This window comes from Arvicola amphibius, chromosome 1, assembly GCF_903992535.2.
Source record: "Arvicola amphibius chromosome 1, mArvAmp1.2, whole genome shotgun sequence".
NCBI lineage: Eukaryota > Metazoa > Chordata > Mammalia > Rodentia > Cricetidae > Arvicola > Arvicola amphibius.
In genome coordinates this window covers 85,119,456-85,139,391 of record NC_052047.1, presented here as the reverse complement: position 1 = coordinate 85,139,391, position 19,936 = coordinate 85,119,456, and the positions used below count along the sequence as shown (strand labels likewise).

The window sequence follows — 19,936 nt, the reverse complement described above, 5'->3', positions numbered from 1 at the left end:
CTACATGAGACACTATCTCAAAAATAAAATAGCAGTCCAAACCAGAGGAGGGGAAGCAGCTGGAGTTGGTAGAATTCCTGCCTAGTATGCACAAAGCCCTGGGTTCCATGCTCAGCACTGGGTGGGGGAAGCACTACCATGCACACCTGTTAATTCTAGCACTTGGATGGTGAAGGCACAAGATTATATGTTCAAGGTCATACTAATAGTGAGTTCTACACTGGCCTAGGATATAACACAACCATAAATGAACAAGAAAGTTAATAGAATACACAGAATTAAGGCATAGTAAAATTTAACTTAATGTAAAGATTAAATTTTGCGGGGTATAGTTTGCCTACAGGCTTTCCCCCAAAATACTAAAACCAATATAATTTGGGAGTGAAAAATTAATATGCAGTCTGAAACCAAGTATTTAATATTTTCATTCAATTGTTTCAATACAATTTCAAAGAAATGCCAACTGGGAGACAATGTCCAAAAACTGAAGAAGCAAGCTTCTGGACACGGACACCAAGGTGGTCACCCCACTCTAGTCACTGTCCACACGCTCCCAGCCAGTCAGCCTTATCCAGATTATCGAGTATTTACCTGGTAAGAGAGAAAGAAAAAGATCAGGCTTCAAAGCTTGTAACGACATAAATGTTGTATCGTGTTTAAGGTAATTATCTACATTTTGTCTCATTTTTAGAGATAAGAAAATTAAGTTATGAATTGTTATCATTTTGGTGGGCGGCACACTTTTAAGCAAAAAATAAAACTTCCAAGGCCGCCTTTTTGACCTTGCAGGAATTGTCAACCCCATCTGCTTACCACATCATCAATTTTCAGAATGCTCCGGACGGTTTCAGTGGCTAGGGTCAAAGCACTGACTGACACCAACAGAGGCTGGACGACCATTTCCTCTAAAATGTTGGAAATTCCACCCTGTAGAGAGGCAGACACTTTCAGTATTTGACCACACATAACAGACCTAGAAGTGACATTCTTTGGAGCGCTGTATACTCAAGAACTAGGATCTAGGCTCATTATTTCCCCATTATGTACTGTCTTCACAATCAAACAATTAGTAAGGGGACAGCTGTCACTCTCCTGTATTTTCCTGGCAGGCTAAAAGGGATGTTTAAAGAGAAAAAATAATTCACACTCACACGTGCCTAACTAGTGTCGCCACAAAAGACCTATCACAAGCTGTATCTTTGCAGCTAAGGAAATTAAAGCTCAGACTAGCTTCCTAGTTAGTAAATGGTGGTTACTGAACGCTATTCCCATAGTATCATCTTTACTCTGAAGGATATATTAGCATCTTCCCAGGTTTCAATTCAAAATTATACTACTTGTTTTTTGCTCTGTTTTTTAAGACAAGGTTTCTTTGTATGGCCGTGGCTATTCTAGAACCTGGCTCTGTAGACCAGGCTGGGATTAAAAACACGCACAAAATCACACTACCTTTAACTACAAAGCCTTTCAACCAACCAACAATGACAAAACAATAAATGTTTCTTTTCACCAACAAGCATAAATTACCTTTCGGACATTAATGCCTGTAGTTTTTTCTCCTTGGGCATGCCGGTTTCTTAGTTCTGTTACTGTAGAAATGGGATTCAGGCCAGCATTTTCAGCTAGTGTAGATGGAATGACTTCCATGGCATCTGCGAAGGCACGAACACAGTAGGATTCCATACCACTCAGTGTTCGTGAGTACTCAGTCAGTCTTAGGGCCAACTCTATTTCTGGAGCACCACCGCCTGCAATAAGAGCTCTGAAATTCACAAATATTTTTAGCATATTTTTACCCCAAAGGAAGCTATTTAAATAACAATTTATTATTTAACTTTAAAAAGCTAAAATATAGCAGTTTAGCTGTCTTTTAAAGGTAGGGTATTGTGTATTCAGGCTAGCCTGGGACTTGCACTACCTGGAGGTAGAAATAGAACCTTTGACCCTTCTTCCTTCACCTCTTGAGTGCTAGGATTATATAGGTGTGTCCCACCACACACAGTTTAAGCAGTGCTGGGTGGGGGTTGAACCAGGTCTTTGCACAACTAGGAAGTACTATAAACTAAACAACTACATCCCAGGCCCTCAAACTAGTCTTCAAAATACCAGGGGCAGCAAGATGTTCAGCAGGTAAAATGCCTGACAACCAACTGAAGCTTAGTTCCTGGAACCTTCATGATGGAAGAAGAGATCTCTCAACTTGTTCTCCATGTACATGCTGTATTGTGCCTGCATGTCCACACGCCCCCTCATAAATGTAATCAAAATTCAAAAACTGTTATTACCTCTTCTTTACTAGGCAGCGAATAACACAGAGAGCATCATGAATGGAGCGCTCAGCTTCTTCAATCACCAGTTTGTTAGAACCACGCACAACAATTGTAACTGTTTTGCCTGGGCTTGTACAACCTGTAATCTTTAGTGAACAAATTACAAATTAGGTAATGGGAGGGAGAGAAGAAATATAATAAAACTTAACTGTAATATTGTTACCTTGAACAGTTTTCCAGAACCATTTAAACTGACTTCCTCTGCTAACTCAGCAGAACCCAGCATGTCAGTAGTGAACTGGTCAATATGAGCAACTGGTTTGGTTCCAATTGTCTGGGAAAAGATAATACATCCGCAAGTCAAGAAAACACTGCTAGAGATAGAACTCAATAGTAGAACAAGCACCTGTCTGGTATATTATTCCAAGCACTGGATCCAATATTCAGCATGCAAAACAAACAATAAAAGTAATAATAATAAAAATGCCACTGTTGAGGCTAGAGTCATGGCTCAGTAATCGACTGGGGGCTCCTCTAGAGCAGCCACATGACAGTTCACAAACCCATATTAAGTTTAGTAGGCCTCTGAGGGGGGCCATGTGGTGCATGGACTTACGTGCAGCACTCAAAATAACCATACCCACGATACATGCAAATGAATATTTTTACATACATTACTATTTTACCTTACAAATGAACTCAATGTCTTCTCTTTCAATATCCTTAACCACCATAATCTTCATCTTATTCAGAAAATGTAATGCGAGATCACTAAGCGCATCTCTGAAATATAAAGTGTTATGTTAGATTAAAGAATTTTATTATTCTGTAGTTAAAATTTTAGTTTTACTGCTATTCAAATGGTCAATTATGAGGGAAAACGCTTTTGATATTCATTTAAAAATCAAAATTCTCTTTTTGAGACAAAGTCTCCTTATGTACACTGTTCTGCCTGGAACTCAGAACCTGCCTACCTCTGCCTCCTAAGTGCTAGGATCAAAGAAAGACTCGTGCCATTATGCCCAGCAGAAGTTCAAAATTCCGAAGGTTTCTAATTTTACCAGAAAACTTATTATAACACAAAACTATACAACACAAGTAATTATATGATTCTTCTTAACAAATGAGCATTTTGTTGAGTGAACATTAGTAATAACTCTATATATTAGAAGCATGACTAATTCCCACAAATGAGCGGAAACCAGCCTAGAACTGGTAGTCATGTGATGCTAGCAAGAAAGATATTTCCATCACTGATGAAAGTTAAGCAAAAACTGAGTTTTGGAAAAAATTTACTCAGAGTCAGTAAATGATGGGATTAAAACTGCCTTTTACCTGCTAAAAAAGGAATCTATGTCCCCATGGTACCTTCTGACATAGCTTATTATCAGTGCAAATGGGAATGTGTCTATTTACTTAAAAAGCAAAATAAAATCCAAAAGAGAGAAAAAAAAAAGCTCAAATTTGAGAATTCTATTATCTATGGACCACTGCTGCCAGGAGTATTGGCACTGATCCCATATCCAGTTTCTGTCATGCTGGGGATCAAACCAGGGCTTTGTGCACGTAAGCAAACACTAGTGATTCAACTATACCTCTAGCCCCAACCAGTTAGTTTTAGAACAAACAGCTTTTTAAAAGCTATGTCATGCTTGTTTTCTTCTTTTTTACGTTTATGTGTATGACTGCTTTGCCTGCTGTCCACGGCTCTCAGAAGAGGGTGTCATCCCCAGAGCTGGAGCTCTATGTGAGGCCATGTGGATGCTGGGAAACAAACCTGAGTCCCAGAGCAATAAGCGAGCTCAAAAACAAAACAAAGCAGCCACTCTCTAATCCTTTTCTTTTTTTTAAAAAATAATATTCATTCATTCATTCATTCATTCATTTATTTATTTATTATGTATGCAATATTCTGTCTGTGTGTATGCCCGCAGGCAAGAAGAGGGCACCAGACCCCATTACAGAAGGTTGTGAGCCACCATGTGGTTGCTGGGAATTGAACTCAGGACCTTTGGAAGAGCAGGCAATGCTCTTAACCACTGAGCCATCTCTCCAGCCCCTTTTTTCTTTTTAAAAAGGCCTTACTCCATCCTAGACTGGCCTAACTCCCAGCAATCCTTTGGCCTTAGCCTTCTGAGTACTGGGATTATAGGCATGAACAACTATGTTCAGTCTTCATTTCTTAAAATCTAGAAAAATTACATATTCCAATGTTCAAGTTATCAAGAGATAACTTTATTAATGAAAATATGATGCACCACAATGCTAACTCTAAGTTTTCCATGTGTTAGATACTAAACAACTGTTTATTTGGCAGATCTTAGCTGCCTCATAAACTAGTTCCATGGCATTCATCATTTTCTTCAGACCTCCAAGGGCTCCTGCACACATGTGGTGTACACACTCAGGCACACATATATATAAAATATTGTTTTAAAAAATTACTAGTAGGAACCACAAATCAATTATAAATTCAGGAATAAGAAAATAAACAGTCCCTGACCTTAGGATAGACTTCTGTATGAGAAGGACATTGCATCCTGTTTTCTTTATCTGCTTGACCAAGTTTAAAATATAGGCTCTTTCTTCTCGAAGCACTCGATCCATCTGGGCATAGTCAGATACTACTATCTGATTATCCATCTGATCAGAACAAGAATACAATAATTATTTACAGCAAGAGATTCTAATAGAAAGTAAAAGACCAACCCACACCAAACAGTTAAATAGGCATACACAGAAGTTCTAAAACAACATATATATATAGTCCAAGCCGTCCAGGAAATCAAGAGTGCTAGGATTAAAGGTGTGCACCACCTGGCTAAAGCTGTTTCATTATAAAATTTTAAGCATACCCAGTACTGATTTTTGTATGTTTGAAAGACAAAGCCTCATCATATAGCTCAGGCTGGCCTTGAATTCAACATCCAGCCACCTCTGAGGGCTGGGATTATAGGTGTGTGCATGACCACAGCAGGTTCTACTGCCTGAAACTTTTTTTCTTAAAGATTTATTTACTATGTATATATTGCTCCACCTGCGGCCAGAGGAGGATGCCATCTCACTACAAATGGCTGTGAGCCACCATGTGGTTGCTTGGAATTGAACTCAGGACCTCTGAAAGAGGAGCTACCACTTTTAACTTTGAGCCATCTCTCCAGCTCGTCTGAAACTTTTTTGCAAGTACATTTTTGATAACTGACAAATGCAAAATGGTTACTCTTCCCCAATATAAAAATTTTCTATATGTCATATGTGTTATAAAAACAATTTCTTCTTTTTACTGCTCTAGCTTGCCAATATCATATGTATTATAGAAACAATTTCAACTGTATCCTTTAACTCTATGACTTGTGACAGACCTAGACATGGTGGTCCACATGTTAATACCAGCAGGTAGAAGAGGCAGAGACAGGTGATCTCTGTAGATTTGAGGTCAGCAAGGTCTATATAATGAGTTCCAGAAAGAGGAAAGGAAGAAAGGGAGGGGGGAAGGAGAAATAGACAGATAAACAGACTGTCTCAAACCAACAACAAAAAAAAAAAACCAAAAAAACAACAACAACAACAAAAAAAAAACACAAGACAAGCCTTATCAATGTTAGAAATTAACTACTGCCAGGCAGTGCAAGCCTTTAATCCCAGCACTTGGGAGGCAGACGGATCTCTGTGAGTTCAAGGCCAGCCTGTTCTACCAGAGCTAGTTCCAGGACAGGCTCCAAAGCTACAGAGAAACCCTGTCTTGAAAAACCAAGACAGAAAAAAAAAAAGAAATTAACCATTAATTTTTGTATGGCCTCAACCTTTTTGAGAAATCAAATACTGAACAATACACCTATATGTTAGGAAAACAAATTTGAGGGGCAAACACTCCTTTTAGAGAATTATACTAATACATGGATATCTTAAGAATGAAGTGATTTTTATAGTTTGGCTATCAAGTTAGTCTAAGGCTTACTTGCACACAAAAATAAAATCCCTATGGGCTCCAGTAAGTGATGTCTCAGCGTACTGAAAGCTGGACACAATCTGAAAACACAAGGAATGAATACGACATATACACGGCTCTTTCTGTGATGGCTGTAGCTGCAACAATTTTTATTTTTGTCTCCATTTTATTAATCCTTTTGAGATCTACATTTTAAAGACATCACTAATACAGTATTTTCAATTTTTATCTTTAAGAACACATCTTATTAAGAAGTTACAACAGGAACCAACTTGGATTTTACTTACATCTGTTTTAGGAGCAGATAAGCAAAACTGAATAAGCCCAATTTTGGCCTTCTCAACTCTTGAGATGCCAGAATTTGCCACTTTCTGGGTGAGAACGAGCCCTTCCACCAGCTCACAGTCATCTATTGTCCCCCTATGAAAAATAATCAGAACTATGAAAAGTGCTTCCGTTTCATTCTCAGAGCCCATTCCCAGAATACACTTCCACCCCGCCATATGGAAGTAAACGCAAATCCTTAAGATTACCATACCAAAAAAGTTCAAGCCAGCAAATGTTTCCTAATTTTTACTCTTAGAGAAGTTATTTTTCGCCCATGTTATATCCACTGGACCAGGAAGGTGATCAGCCTAAGGATCTATTTGTTGTGCTTTGTTTAGTTCCAAGACAGAACCTCACTCTAGCTCGTCTAGACTGACGTGGCACTCACTATATTATAGTCCAGGCTGGCCTGAATTCACAGGTATCCTCTCGCCCAAGCTTCCCAAGTGCTAGGATTTTATGTCTAAACCATCACACCCAGCTCTTCCTAGAAAGGCATCTGGTTTGGGCAACACTGGAGTTGAAATTAGAGATGCTTACCCAAGCTTCTTCACTATTTTAATATCTCTAAGATCTACACTGGTGGCTGTGGCTGGGTCGATCACTTTCATCACTGCATTGACACTCATTGGAGAGAGTAGACTTGAATACTGAGAGACAACCTAGATTAAAACAGAAAGTTACTTTCAGAGACGCAGTAATTAAAGACAAAACAACCAAACAATCTTGGATTTGCAAGGGCTTGTTACCACCTATTTGGATATGGTAGCTAAAGGATACCCAGAGGAGACCAATGGTTAAAGACGCCCTCCCCACCCCAAGGCTGAAGAGATGGCTGAGTTAGGAGCAGTGGCTACTCTTCCAAAGGAATGGTTCAATTCCCAGCACCCACAGGGTAGTTCACAAGTGGCTCTAACTCCCGCTGCAAGTGATCTAATGCTTTCACTTGGACATACATGCAGGCAAAACACAGATGTACTTAAAATACAAATAAATTAAAAAAAAAGATGTTCCTACCATCCAGTTTGCCAGATATAACACATATGCTTTTCTTTTATTATATCAACACCTGGCATCTAGAGTGCTAGTATCTAGATTGCTAATAGTTTTATAGAAAACAAAAAAAGCACCCAATTTTATATGAAGATTTCCTAAATTAAACAGCAAATGGCTAGTACTCATCAAATTTCTTCATGTCCTTCGTGGACAGAAACAGAGAGGTTACTGTCTCAAGTAACATACTTGACCAGTTCTAGAACATTAAAAATATTGCTTATTGTTTCTATCTAACACCATCTAGGTTGTTTGCTTATTTATTAATGATTCATCTACCCATCTATCTATCTAGGCAAGGCTTTAATCCCAGCAACCAGGAGGCAGAGGTAGGTGTGTTTGAGGTCAGCCTGGTCTACAGAGATAGTTCTAGGATAGCAGGAGCTGTTACACAGAAGCCCTGTCTCAAAAGTAAAATTAAAAAGTAAAATTAAAAAGAGACCGAGGCCCACACCAAAGATGTGCACTGTTGTTACTATGTTCTACATAAATACCATTTAGATTTGTAACTAGAGGAAATGAATGCAAAAAAATGAATTGTACTTGGAGAAACAATGATAGAGCAGATGGTAACATGAAAAGTTTTTATTAAAATTCTTGCTTATAAACTTAAAAAAAATATGTGTATGGATATTTTTCTCTTCAGCCCCGACTTTTAAATCTTTATTATTTCACCTGAAATTTCCCCTAAATTTTGTTACATTACTATTTTAAATTTTATAGGTAAAAAAAAGGAGCACACACATAAAGAGCTGGCCAGTATGGACGGGCAATCCATGTTGAGTTAAAATATGGCAGCCTTTGATTTGCAGATGGGAAGTTCCCAATAGCATTTCAAAGCCTAGGACTTAGCTTTACCAAAAAAGTGTTAAAATGCAGTAAAAGAAAAAATTAGAAATGGATATGGCACCTACAACAAACTCCTTTTTTTTTTTGGGTGGTGGTGGTGTTTAGAGACAGGGCTTCTCTGTGTAGCTCTGGTTGTCCTGGGACTTAAAGAGACCAGGCTGGCCTTGAACTCACAAAGATTCATTCACCTGCCTCTGCCTCCCAAGTGCTAGGATTAAAGGCACCCGCCATCACCGCCCAGAGAATCTTCTAATTCTTTTGTTAGCATTATTGATCATTTTACCTCAATCTTTTTTTTTTCTTGTGTCTGTCACACACAGGCCCCTTTCTGTTTGGCTAAGAAAGAGGCATGAAATTGTGTAACAGTCTCTATCCCACAGAGGAATGCTACAACCGCCACCGTGAGATCAGCTGCAGACCAGTACCTGTGGGGCTTACCACAATCTTAAAACCAATTCAGTTACAGAAACTATTATGACCCAGTTTTTTTTGATGTATTCATTATGCATACAGTGTTCTGTACATCTGCAGCCCAGAACAGGGAACCAGATCTCATTACGGATGGCTGTGAGCCACCATGTGGTTGCTGGGAATTGAACTCAGAATCTCTGAAGAGCAGCCAGTGTTCTTAACCTCTGAGCTATCTCTCCACCCCCACCCAGTTGTTCTTGAGGCAATGTTAGATACAGTACAGCATTCATGACAATACCGTAACACACCTTTAGCTGTAATTTAATTGTCCCTCAGTGATAGTCTCACCTTTGAATTCAATGAAGTGGTTGCGCTATTTAACAAAGTTTCTCTGTCGCTCAGCTGCACAGGTCGAGACATGTCAGTAAGGATTTCAAGACCCTTTTCCAAAGCTTTTTGGAATGATTCAGAAATGATGGTTGGATGGATACCTGTCATTTATGAACCAAGTTAATTATGACAAACTACCATGTCATATTTTAAAATGTTTTACTCATTAAAATGTCAAAGTAATTTAAAACTTTCCCTTCCTCCTTTGTCCTCAGGTTGACCCCAGGGACTCCAAGCATGCTAGGCAAATATTAAACTACTACACTATACTACGAGGCTCCAAATATTTTTCACTCAAACTAATTTATAATTTAATTGCAAAGAAAATGGCTAAAGGAGGCTGGAGAGATGGCTCAGCGGTTAAGAGCATTGCCTGCTCTTCCATAGGTCCTGAGTTCAATTCCCAGCAACCACACAGTGGCTCACAACCATCTGTAGTGATGTCTGGTGCCCTCTTCCGGCCTGCAGATGTACACGCAGACAGAACACTGTATACATAATAAATCTTAAAATGGCTAAATAACTGCTGGTTATGGATAGCAGTTAACTTCTACTTGTTCTACCTGAAACAGATCCAATACATTTTCATGTAAAATTAAAGCAGGGTGACCAGAGTTGTTAATATGATTAACTTAGAGTTCTATTTTTCTCATCTAAGACATCTTTGAAAGCCTTAGACTAATAATACTACTATCATTTATTTTTGAAAAGCAGAACTCTATTTCTAAAAGGGAAGTCTTGCAAATCAAAAGCAAAATAAAAATTCTTGGTAAAAAATTAGTTACTTCAAATTAAATATTAAATTCCATATTACTTAATAACCTAGCTTTTATGCATTTTGCACCTTTTAAAAAACTTCTGTCATTCTTAGTATACAAGCATATTCTACATACCTTTCTGCAGAAGCTTGGTGCAGGAGTCTAAGAGAGAGCCAGCAATGATGACAACCGACGTGGTGCCGTCCCCTGCTTCTATGTCTTGAGCTTTAGACAGCTCCACCAGCTGTGTAAACAGAGCATGCCAAGATGCTGAGAAACGAAAGCCCAGGAACACCTAACTCCAACTACCACACCAATGTCACCAACACAGAATTACAAAATTCAATACATTCCTCACATTCCATTTGTAGTTTACTTTGGGCTTCATTTAAAGATAAACTGTTCGATTTGTGGTACACAAAATTATTCTTATAATGGCCTCTAGTTTAGAATATGGATTGTACAGAGAAGGTCTCAGAAATAAGCAAATAAAATTAGTTCTCTTATAGAACACCTCATACTCAAAAAACAGCATCTTAAAAATGCATATTTTTAGCATAAAGGTATAAAATTTTACCTGTTTAAATAGTATAAATTTTAACTCCATTAAATACCATACAAATACAGTTAAAAACAAACCACTTAACCAGACAGCACATGCCCATGCTATACTGCAGTACTCAGGAGGATGAAGCTGAACTGCTGCCAAGTTCAAGGCTAGCCTGAGCTATACAGTGAACATCTTGTCTCAAAAAGCAAACCACTTATTTACACTTACCATTCTGGCTGCTGGGTGCAATACTTGCATTTGTTTCAGAATGGTGGCACCATCATTTGTAATGGTCACATCACCTTTTCCATCTTGAATCTAGAAAATTTGTTTTTGAGAAATTTAATCCAGTACTCTACAAGCACTATTTCATTTTACTATTACAAACAAGTTAATGTATACATGTTACTTAATTTTAAATTCTTTCCTTTCATTAGTATAACAATATAAGAACATTCAGTTTCTACTCAACTTTTGCAAAAAAAGTAACTAGCTCTGTCAGGTTACTTTATTGTTATGTTTAAGTGTGTGCGTATGCACACATCTGAGGGCAGTGCTCAGAGATCAGAGGTGTCAGATCTACCTCTTAAATTTGAGGATACATCAATCCAAAGTTATTACACTGTAACTGTTTCATACCGCCAGTCAATTAAAAAAAAAAGTTTGGGTCCAAGGACTAGAAGAAAGGCGGCTGGGAGGGGGCTAGAGGATCATGGGGGGCGGGGTGGGGTGATAACAATCTGAAAAGTTGAATGGGGCATGACAGTTCATACTTGTAATCCCAGCACCCAGAGGCTGAAACAGAAGGATTAAGTTCAGGCTTCAAAATAAAGGAATAAATAAAGAGCCAAACATGGCAGTACAAGCTTGTGATGCCTATACTTGAAGCAGAGGCAGGGGGATCAAGGACAGTCTCAGATATTTAAGACTGACTCAAATAACAAACAACTCAAAAGGAATTGAACTATATAGTTAAATACTATCTAAGTATCTCTCCTTTTAATGAATTCTAACACTTTGAAGGGATTTGAGGAGGGAGAGGGAGCAGCATATGTAAGGGTTCCAACTTAGGGCCTTGTTCCATAGAGGCAAGTGCACTACCATTGAACTATCTCTGAACTATTTGCCAGCCCCACACGGCACAAACTTTCATCAGACCTCAGAATGTAAACAGGAGCTGTCAAGAATAACTTATTTATACCATTTTGTCCATTCCTTTAGGTCCAAGGCTTGTCCTAATGGCATCAGCAACGGCTGTTAAATAGAAAAACAGAAACCAAGACTTAAAAGAGCAATGTGCTTTGTTTCAAATTTGTCCTATCAGATTATGGTATAAACTAGAACACTTCACATGCGTTATGCCTATGCAGAACACATTCTCAGGATTCCTGTGAGATTCAAACTGGCACAATCTAGTCTTATGTTCTGAGAGTTTTATTTCTTTTATTGGTTAAAACAGGACAAGCAGCAGGGAACAGTTAAGGCGGCCTAACACAGTACACAACTCACTCATCTGCTTTCTCCCACTAGAACATAATCTGCTGGAAGCACATTTGTAGGGCCCATAGTCTAATCATTTTTCTGTATTCCACAACTAGTAGTATGCTTTTGCCCGTATCAGGCAAAGAGTAAAGAATTTAACAGAAATTCTTTATACAGAGTATAAACGGTACTATGTCTTATGCATTTCATGACTTTGGTCTAGTGGTCAATATCAGTTTCAGGTGATCTTAGCGGACCGGCTTCAAGATACTCACTACCGAAATACAGTATTTCAGACTCTGCATTTCTAGAAGGTTAATCTGTAGCACAGGCTAAGTACAAGACAGAGACTGTTAAATGATTCACACTGAGCTACCTGTATTTTGTGTCTGTGCAATTTTCCTCATCATTAGCAGGTGTATTTGGGGACAAGGGGATAGTTAACCAGATAACACCAAAATAAATTAGTGCCCAGAACTAAACTCAAGCTTTATCTGGCAGAAGCCTTTCTTACTTCCTAGGGTTTTGTTTTGGAAAAACTAGTTTGCCCTTTGCTCTTTGAATAACTAGTTAGGTTTACAGGCAATTTGGGTGACCCCCTCCTTCCTACATGCATGGCTTCCCCTTTGTCCTGTTTGAATTTTTTGGTGCACCTTGCTTTTGAAAGGTGACAGTGTTGGACAGTTTCTGTAAACCTGACACAGTTAAAGATATCTCAGAGGGAACTTCAATTGAGAAAATGACAATTAAGGCTGGGCTGCAGGCAAGCTTGTAGGAAATGCTCTGAATTAGTGATTGATGGAGGAGGGCCAAATCCACTGTGGATGGGACCATTTCCTTTGGCAGGTGGTCCTGAGTTCTATAAGAAAGCCAGGTGAGCAAACCTCAAGGAAAAAGCCAGAAAATAGCACTCCTCCATGGTCATCAACTCCTGCCTGTAGGTTCCTGACATTTGAGTTCCGACTACCAAGGAAGTGTAACCAAATAACCCTACCCCCCAAGTTAGTGTTGGTCCCGGTGTTTCCTCACTGCAATAGAAACCGTAACTAGGATGTCACCTGAAGTGAATTTCTCATTTTGTAATACAGCATACAGTTTCTTGGTCACTCAGATGGCCCTAGACTTTATTTTTCAACATCTCAAAGATTCCACCACCACTTAAGTAGTTAATGACTCGATTTCCAGGTATTAGGTAGTCTCTCCAAACTTCCCAGCGCCCATCTGATCAAAGTGACTTCCTTTTATCCTCCTGCCCGCTCTTCTTACAGCGGGGCTGGTGACTTGCAATGCCCGCGAGGTGTACTTTACACACCTCACATTTCATCTTCCCAGCAACCCGACACATGACCTGTTACCTCACCCCACTTAAGGTGGTACTGGAAAGAAAGTCCCACGTTTTCCAGGATCCAGGTCCTTCAAGGTATGGACCTTTGCAATTTCACTTCTCACCATGCCTCTTTTTCCCCAACCCAAACAACTACATTCCAGACATACTCAGGCAAGGCCCTCTAAGGCTCTGTTCATAATTTTCCTTCCATGTTCCTTCTATTTCAGCTGTTTCTCTAAATCCTTACAACTACAGAAAGCTATCTTCCCCGAATTTGCAGTATGGGAACTACTTTAGTTCAGAATCTAAAAAACTTAAGATAACAACACGCAGAGACTACAACTCAGGTCTGTCTGGGTTTCACCAGGCGCTACCTGACAGTGCTCCACCTGCCAGTTCCACGGAACACACCCAACTTACACTACTGTCCAAACAAGACCACCGAGCCAAGCAGAGCCCATTTAAATTGCATCTTTATAGAGTACGGTTAAAAGAAATACTATTGTATAAATTATGCCGTCTATCACTAGGCCTATCAACCGTCACGCTTTCGTTCGGAAGCGTCAGATCTCAAGATCACCGCCCCAGCCCTCGGCTTTTAGGCTGCAGCTGTCCGCACCCACGTGACGCACACCGCACGAGGCCGCGGGAGAAAACTATGGGGCACCCGGACCCACGACGGGGCGTGTCCAAAGGCCTCCACGCACAAAGAGGCGCTCCCCGGGGCGGAACAACCCGCACTCCGGGCCGAAGTCACAGTGAGCTCGGGCGGGCCGGCGAGGGGGCGATACCTTTGGCCGCGGAGATGTTGCTGAAGCGGATCTGCGCCGGCTTGTCGCGGTCCTGGTAGGCGCCTTTCCCGCGGCTGCCCGGCCCCGCGGCGGGCGCCCCGCTTCTGGGAGCTACGTTCTCCGGCATGGCGACCTTGGCGACGTGGGCGCGGGTTCAGGAGGACCGATGGACGCGGATTCCGGCCCGCTGCGGAGTAACGGTCTCTGGCCGCCGCCTCCTCCTGCACGAACCTTCCAGAAAGCGACGCCGGCAGAGGAGGCGGAAGCCGAGAAAGGGGCCTTCGCCGCTCCTGGCTCAGGCGTGACGTAAAAGGCTGTCCGCGGCGCGCCGGGTGCGGAGCCTGCGCGCGGAGATCGGCCTGCGGACTGCCCTCCTGTCCTTGTGCCTGGGAGCTGCCGGGGAGCGGGAGGATTTATAGGCGTGGTTGGAGACTTGCTGTCTCCACGTCTCATCCTCCGCGGATGGACGGGAGGTTTCTAGCTCACGCTGGTCGTGTTGACGAAGCCATGACAGCCCTGGCTTTGTTCCGGAGGGGGTGTGGTGCAGTCGGTTTTTTCTCGACGTCTAAATCTAAATTTTATTCCTAGTTTATTCACTTTGTAAAGGTATCGGAGGAGAGATTTGCATTGGGTAGATTCTCCCCTTTTGTTTTATATTCATTTTGGCTACCTAGGGATATACATACACTGGTTAAATAAATGGCACCGAATCTTAATAGTTGTGCCTGCCAAACCCGTAAACATACGGAATATAAACATCTAATAACCGATTACCAGTTAACTGCTAAACAAAGTGAGACGTCTGGGCTGGAGAGATAGCTCAGTGGTTAAGCGCACTGCCTGCTCTTCCTAAAGGTCCTGAGTTCAATTCCCGGCAACCACATGGGTGGCTCACAGCCATCTGTAATGTGGTCTGGTGCCCTCTTCTGGCCTGCAGGTGTACATGCAGACAGAATACTGAAGAATACTGTATAAATAAATAATCTTTTTAAAAAAAACAAAGTGAGACGTCTTTACACCCTTTACCTTAACTAATCCTCATCATAATCCTACGAAATGGGTGCCATCGTCTTCGTTGATGATGAAGCTGAATCCCAAATAAAAGCCAGTCCAGAGCCAGAACTGTCTTTAGGTAAGCTGCCAGGTTTCTATAACCACTATCATTGACTAAGGCAGTTCATATAGGTGATACTCGTTCACTATTAGTTCACAATTAATTATTAAGAGCCCGTAAGGTGGCAGATGCCCGCAGTAGGTTAAGGAAGAATTGTTTCATGGACTTGGCCCCTGCGATCAAGAGGAGTTTTTACATTCAGGCTATTAGGACTAAGAGATGAAGTTTTCAAGCCTGCCCCTAGTGGAGACATCTTTTCCAAAGACCAGTTTACCCCTTGCAGCACACAAATATTCTATGGTTGTTGAAACAACTGCTGTATTATGAGGGGAACAGTTACTGGTGCTGGTTTGAACGAGATGTCTCCCATAGTTTCAGATATTTGGATGCTTGGTCCCCAGCTGGTAGCTCTGATTGGAGAAGTTTAAGGGGTGTAGCTTTGCTGGAGTGAATGTGTCACTAGGGGCAGAGTTTGTTTTGAAAGCTACCAGCCATTCCCAGTTTGGGTCCGCTTCCAGTTTTCAGGTTGAGATGTGAGCTCTCTGCTGTTCGTTCTTGCCGCTGTGCCCAACTGTGGCCTAGCTTCCCTGCAGTGCGTGATGGACTCTTAGCCCTCTGGAACCATATCCTTTCCCCCTCGAAAACAAAAACAAAACAAAACAAAACCCTTGGCTCTATAAATTGCCTTGGTCATGGTGTTTTAGCACAGCAACAGAAAAGTAACCCTCTTTCTTTCAACACAGGCCCTCTGATGTCTCCAGGCCCTGAAAGCAGGATCCAGAAGTGTTGTAGGAAAGGGGCCTTCATTATGCCTTCAGGAAGAGGTGCAGAGACCAGGAACCAGGAAGCTGAGGAAAGTCTGAACAAACAAACCTTGTTAAAGTGATCCTTATCTTCTTAAAAGGCCTTAGGGCCTTAGCTCAAACCCCTTTGTCATGCATTGCTTTTTTTTTTTTTTAACAATTTGTCTAGTTAGCATATGATTGTCTAGCTCAAACTATTTTTTGTTCTTCATTTTCTCCTGAAGTCTTCTATGTCGAGTAAAACTTAAATTTATGTTTTTCTTCATTTATTTGTTTTTGTTACAAAGTTGTTTCCAAAGCCCACCTGGTGACCTACTTGGGAGGCAGAGGCAGGTGAATCTCTGAGGCTTACTTGGTCTACAGAGTGAGTTCCAGGACAGCCAGGGATACACAGAAAACCCCTGTCTTAAAAAAAAAAAAAAAAAAAAAAAAAAAAAGTTCTATCCAAGAACCCAAGATGACCAGAGGATTTTGTTCCTTCTTATTGGCCAAGTATAAAAAGTGGCATTACATAGATTTCTGAATGCGTATATCAGCTAGTCCTTGTCTTTCAGATGATTACCCTGGATCAGCACTCTTGCAATGCTACTCTCAATGTTACTGTCTCACACCTCCGTGTGGAGACATAGCATTTCACCTGCGTCCGTAACCTGCGCAAGCTAAGCTCATTAGTCTCTACTTCCAGGTACTAATTAGCAAGGAACCTAAGACATTGTACTCGAATTAAATTCTTTGCATCTATTTTTTTTCCTTACAAAAATATGTGCTTTTAAGACAGAGACCACCATTTATCTCTGTATCCTCTGAAGCTTAGTAGAATAGCTAGCACAGACTGTCGAGTGGCTGGCTCAGAGAAGAATAAACGGTAATAAAGGCAGAGTTGGAAAAGGTAGAGATGAGACCAGGCAGGGAGAGTTTATTGCAAAACCACAGGGTCCTTGCATCTGCACTCTGTCAGTTCACATTACAGGTATTATTTTTGTGTGCATGTGTGTGTGGCGAGGAGGGGAGGCTTGCATGTCCTGCATGTGTGTGGAAGTCAGAAAGCAACTTTATGCAGTCAGTTCTTTCCCACTCAGGTTATATTGTTTGTCGGCAAACACCTTTATCTGTTGAGGCACCTCACCAGCCCCAGTCAGTTTATATTTTTAAAAATTCACTTATTTTATATGTATTTCTCCCGCGTGTGTGTATCTGCATGCATCACGTGCATGCTCAGTGCCCACGGAGGTCAGAAGAGGGCACTGGATTCCCCTGGAACTGGAGTTACAGACGGTTGTGAACCACCATGAGGGTGCTGGGAATTGAACCTGGGTCCCCTGCAAGAACAGCAAATGCTCTAAACCACTGAACCATCTCTTTAACCTCTTAGTTTACACTTTAAAAGGACTTATTTATTTTTACATGTGTGTTTTGCCAGCATGCATGTATGTGCAACACATATGTGCAGTGCCTGTGGAGGTCAGAAGAGGGTGTTGGAACCTGTGGGGCTGGGTTACAGTAAGGTGGCTGGGATCCATCTGTGTGGGTGCTGGGAATCAAACCGGGGCCCTTTGTAAAAGCAATGAGTGCTCTAAACTGCTGACCCATCTTTCCAACTCCCAGTTTACATTTTTAATGTTTATAAAATTATTACTTGCTTGCCTGGAACCATTTGCTCGCTTGGACTTAGAATAGCGTATTTGGCCATGATGGAAGGGAATCTTGCCTAGAAGTGTTGTTCATAGGGTTTGAAGTTTCCCTGGAGTTGAGCTTCTGGGTCTTGTCCTAGTTGTTGCATTTGAAAATTCTCTTGATAGCCTTGTGCCAAGGTTTGCCATCTGTAATACCTGTGATTTGAAATTTGATAAAAGATAGCTGTAGTTTGAGCCTTTTGTTTGAAAAGCTTTCTAAAATGCAGCTGGTGCCAATTTGCAGCAGCAGCAGTTGTGACAATAGCAGCCCCTGGTGGCAGTAGCAGAAGAACGAACTTTTTTTTCCTTTCCTTTGATCTCTTCACACATATGGTGGCAGCTACTCATACACATATATACATACACACAGTAAATAAATGCTAAAAAACCCCCAGCTCTTGGCAATCACTGAAGTGACAGAAACTTTATAGAAAATGGGTAAATAAATAGGAATACAGGCAGCCAAAATATATCCAGGTAGTATTCACTCTCAAAATCTAAGAAATGGGGCCAGGCTGGAGAGGCAGCTCAGGGGTTAAGAACACTCACTGCTCTTCCAGAGCACCCTGGTTCAGTTCCCAGCACCCACACCCGGTGGGTCACAGCCTCTTGTAATTGCATTTCCAGCAGCTCCAAAGCGCTCTTCTGACTTTCTCGGGCACCTGCCTGAAGGTGGAGCACATACACACACTAGGGCACATACACATAAAATGAATAAAGAAATCTCTAATGAAAAGAAAAGAAATGGATCCAGAGAGATGGCTCAGTGGGTAAAGGCACTTGCCGCCAAGCCTGACAAGTTCAGTCTCTGGGATCCACATGGTAGAAGAGAACCCATTCTTGTAATTTGGTTTTTAACCTCCACACGCATGCTGTGGCATGTGGACACACACACACACACACACACACACGACGTAAGCATAATAAAAATGTGAGAAACGAAAAACTGCAAGATAAGTTTTTCTATGTGTCAGATGGCAAACACCACAGAGAATAATTTGACCACGGCTTTTCAGGTGGAAGATTTAGAAGTTATGTGCTTAGAGCGCTGTTTTGTCTCACTTGCTACCTTTCTGCCCCCTTTTCTCTTCTATCCATTCCTTGCAACCTCTTTTGTTTGTTTGCTTTGTTTGAGCTAGGATGTCTCTATATAGCCTGGCTTCGTGGAACTCACTATGTAGAAGAGGCTGGCACTGCTCTGCCTCCTGGGTGTTGGGAGTAAGGGTGTGTCCACCACACCTGGCCTTTTTGCAATCTCTATTGGAGCATTTAACATACAAGTATAGTTTGCCTCAGGGTTGTTTTTCTTGGATGCACAAAAACATTTCTCTAAATCAAAAAAAAAAAAAAAAAAGAAAAAAAAACATTTCTCAAGTTGCCTTTTAGAAAATCATGGATAATGTACCCTTCATTAAAGAATTAACGGTATACAAACAGTGACAATACGATTTCTTAAATTAGGTCTGAAAGTCAATATAAAAAATGATTGAGCCAGGCATGGCACACGCCTTTATACCAGAACTCAGGAGGTAGGGATAAGCAGTATAAGTTTCTGTTTCAAAAACAAACGAACAAAGAAACATACAAACAACAACAACAACAAAACACCCCTTTGTGTGGGGTTTCTGCAGACACCACGGCAAACTCTGGAACGAGATACAGCCACCAAAGAGTTAAAGTGACGCTCTTCTTGAGTTACAGCTCATAGGAGTAATCCCACCAAGCCATCTTTGAGTGCCTTTCGGAGTGAAAAAGGAAACAGCGAAAGCACAGCGACCCAAAGGGAAACTCAACGGGTTTGGCTGTGATCAAAACAGTGGGTGTGTGTGGCAGAACAAAAGCGAGAACTGCTTATTCCGACTAGTGGAGGAGCCCAGCTTTGCGGCCAGACGGTGCCTTTGCCGGGTGTTACGGCCCATCTCGGCCCCCGTAGCCGAGCCGAGCTCAGCCGCTGGGCGGCAGCCGCCTTGGCCATGGCGGGTGAGCTGGAGAGCTGCAAGCCCCTGAGCGGGCTGCTGAGCGGGCTGGCGCAGAACGCGTTCCACGGAAACTCGAGTATCACCGAGGAGCTGCTGCACAGTCAACTCTATCCGGAAGTGCCCCCGGAGGAGTTCCGCCCCTTCCTGGCGAAGATGAGGGGCATTCTAAAGGTACTGCGGTTAGACCGGGCGGCGCTGCCCCCTCGCAGC

General features: G+C 41.5%; 2 protein-coding genes and 1 non-coding gene across 6 annotated transcripts in view; 1 reads left to right on the top strand and 2 right to left on the bottom strand.

Annotated features, from left to right (window-relative positions):
- Positions 1–395: 395 nt before the first annotated feature.
- Cct4 (chaperonin containing TCP1 subunit 4) lies at positions 396–14,434 on the bottom strand. Its single transcript, XM_038311289.1, has 14 exons — positions 14,158–14,434; positions 11,759–11,811; positions 10,786–10,875; positions 10,143–10,251; positions 9,208–9,350; positions 7,087–7,208; positions 6,507–6,639; positions 4,774–4,913; positions 2,957–3,053; positions 2,494–2,604; positions 2,286–2,416; positions 1,528–1,762; positions 814–927; positions 396–591 (listed from the first exon to the last, which is right to left on the bottom strand). Exons 1-14 carry the CDS (start codon positions 14,282–14,284, stop codon positions 577–579), a joined length of 1,620 nt encoding a protein of 539 aa, XP_038167217.1. The 5' UTR covers positions 14,285–14,434; the 3' UTR covers positions 396–576.
- LOC119806092 lies at positions 8,750–8,881 on the bottom strand. The gene has a single exon (XR_005284124.1). It is a non-coding gene; the product is annotated as a small nucleolar RNA SNORA41 (small nucleolar RNA).
- A 5,088-nt stretch (positions 14,435–19,522) lies between the features above and the next one.
- Commd1 (copper metabolism domain containing 1) overlaps positions 19,523–19,936 on the top strand; it is a 116,837-nt gene continuing 116,423 nt past the window's right edge. For 2 of the 4 annotated variants that reach the window (XR_005286985.2, XM_038343892.2), the window contains exon 1: positions 19,525–19,897. Coding sequence is in view for 3 of the 4 variants with exons in the window: in XM_038343892.2 (XP_038199820.1) it covers positions 19,721–19,897 (177 nt within the window). In the remaining variant the exon portion in view is untranslated. Of the gene's footprint in view, positions 19,898–19,936 lie in introns of all 4 variants that reach the window. The other 2 variants (XM_038343883.2, XM_038343875.2) reach the window with 2 other exon arrangements.

Coding starts and splice junctions, on each gene's coding strand:
- Cct4 (XM_038311289.1), bottom strand. CDS start 14,284: ATGCCGGAGAACGTAGCTCCCAGAAGCGGGGCGCCCGCCGCGGGGCCG. Junction 3,054..4,773: donor ATACAGAAGTCTATCCTAAG/GTCAGGGACTGT, acceptor TTTATATTTCAG/AGATGCGCTTAGTGATCTCG. Junction 2,417..2,493: donor GTTCTGGAAAACTGTTCAAG/GTAACAATATTA, acceptor TGTTCACTAAAG/ATTACAGGTTGTACAAGCCC.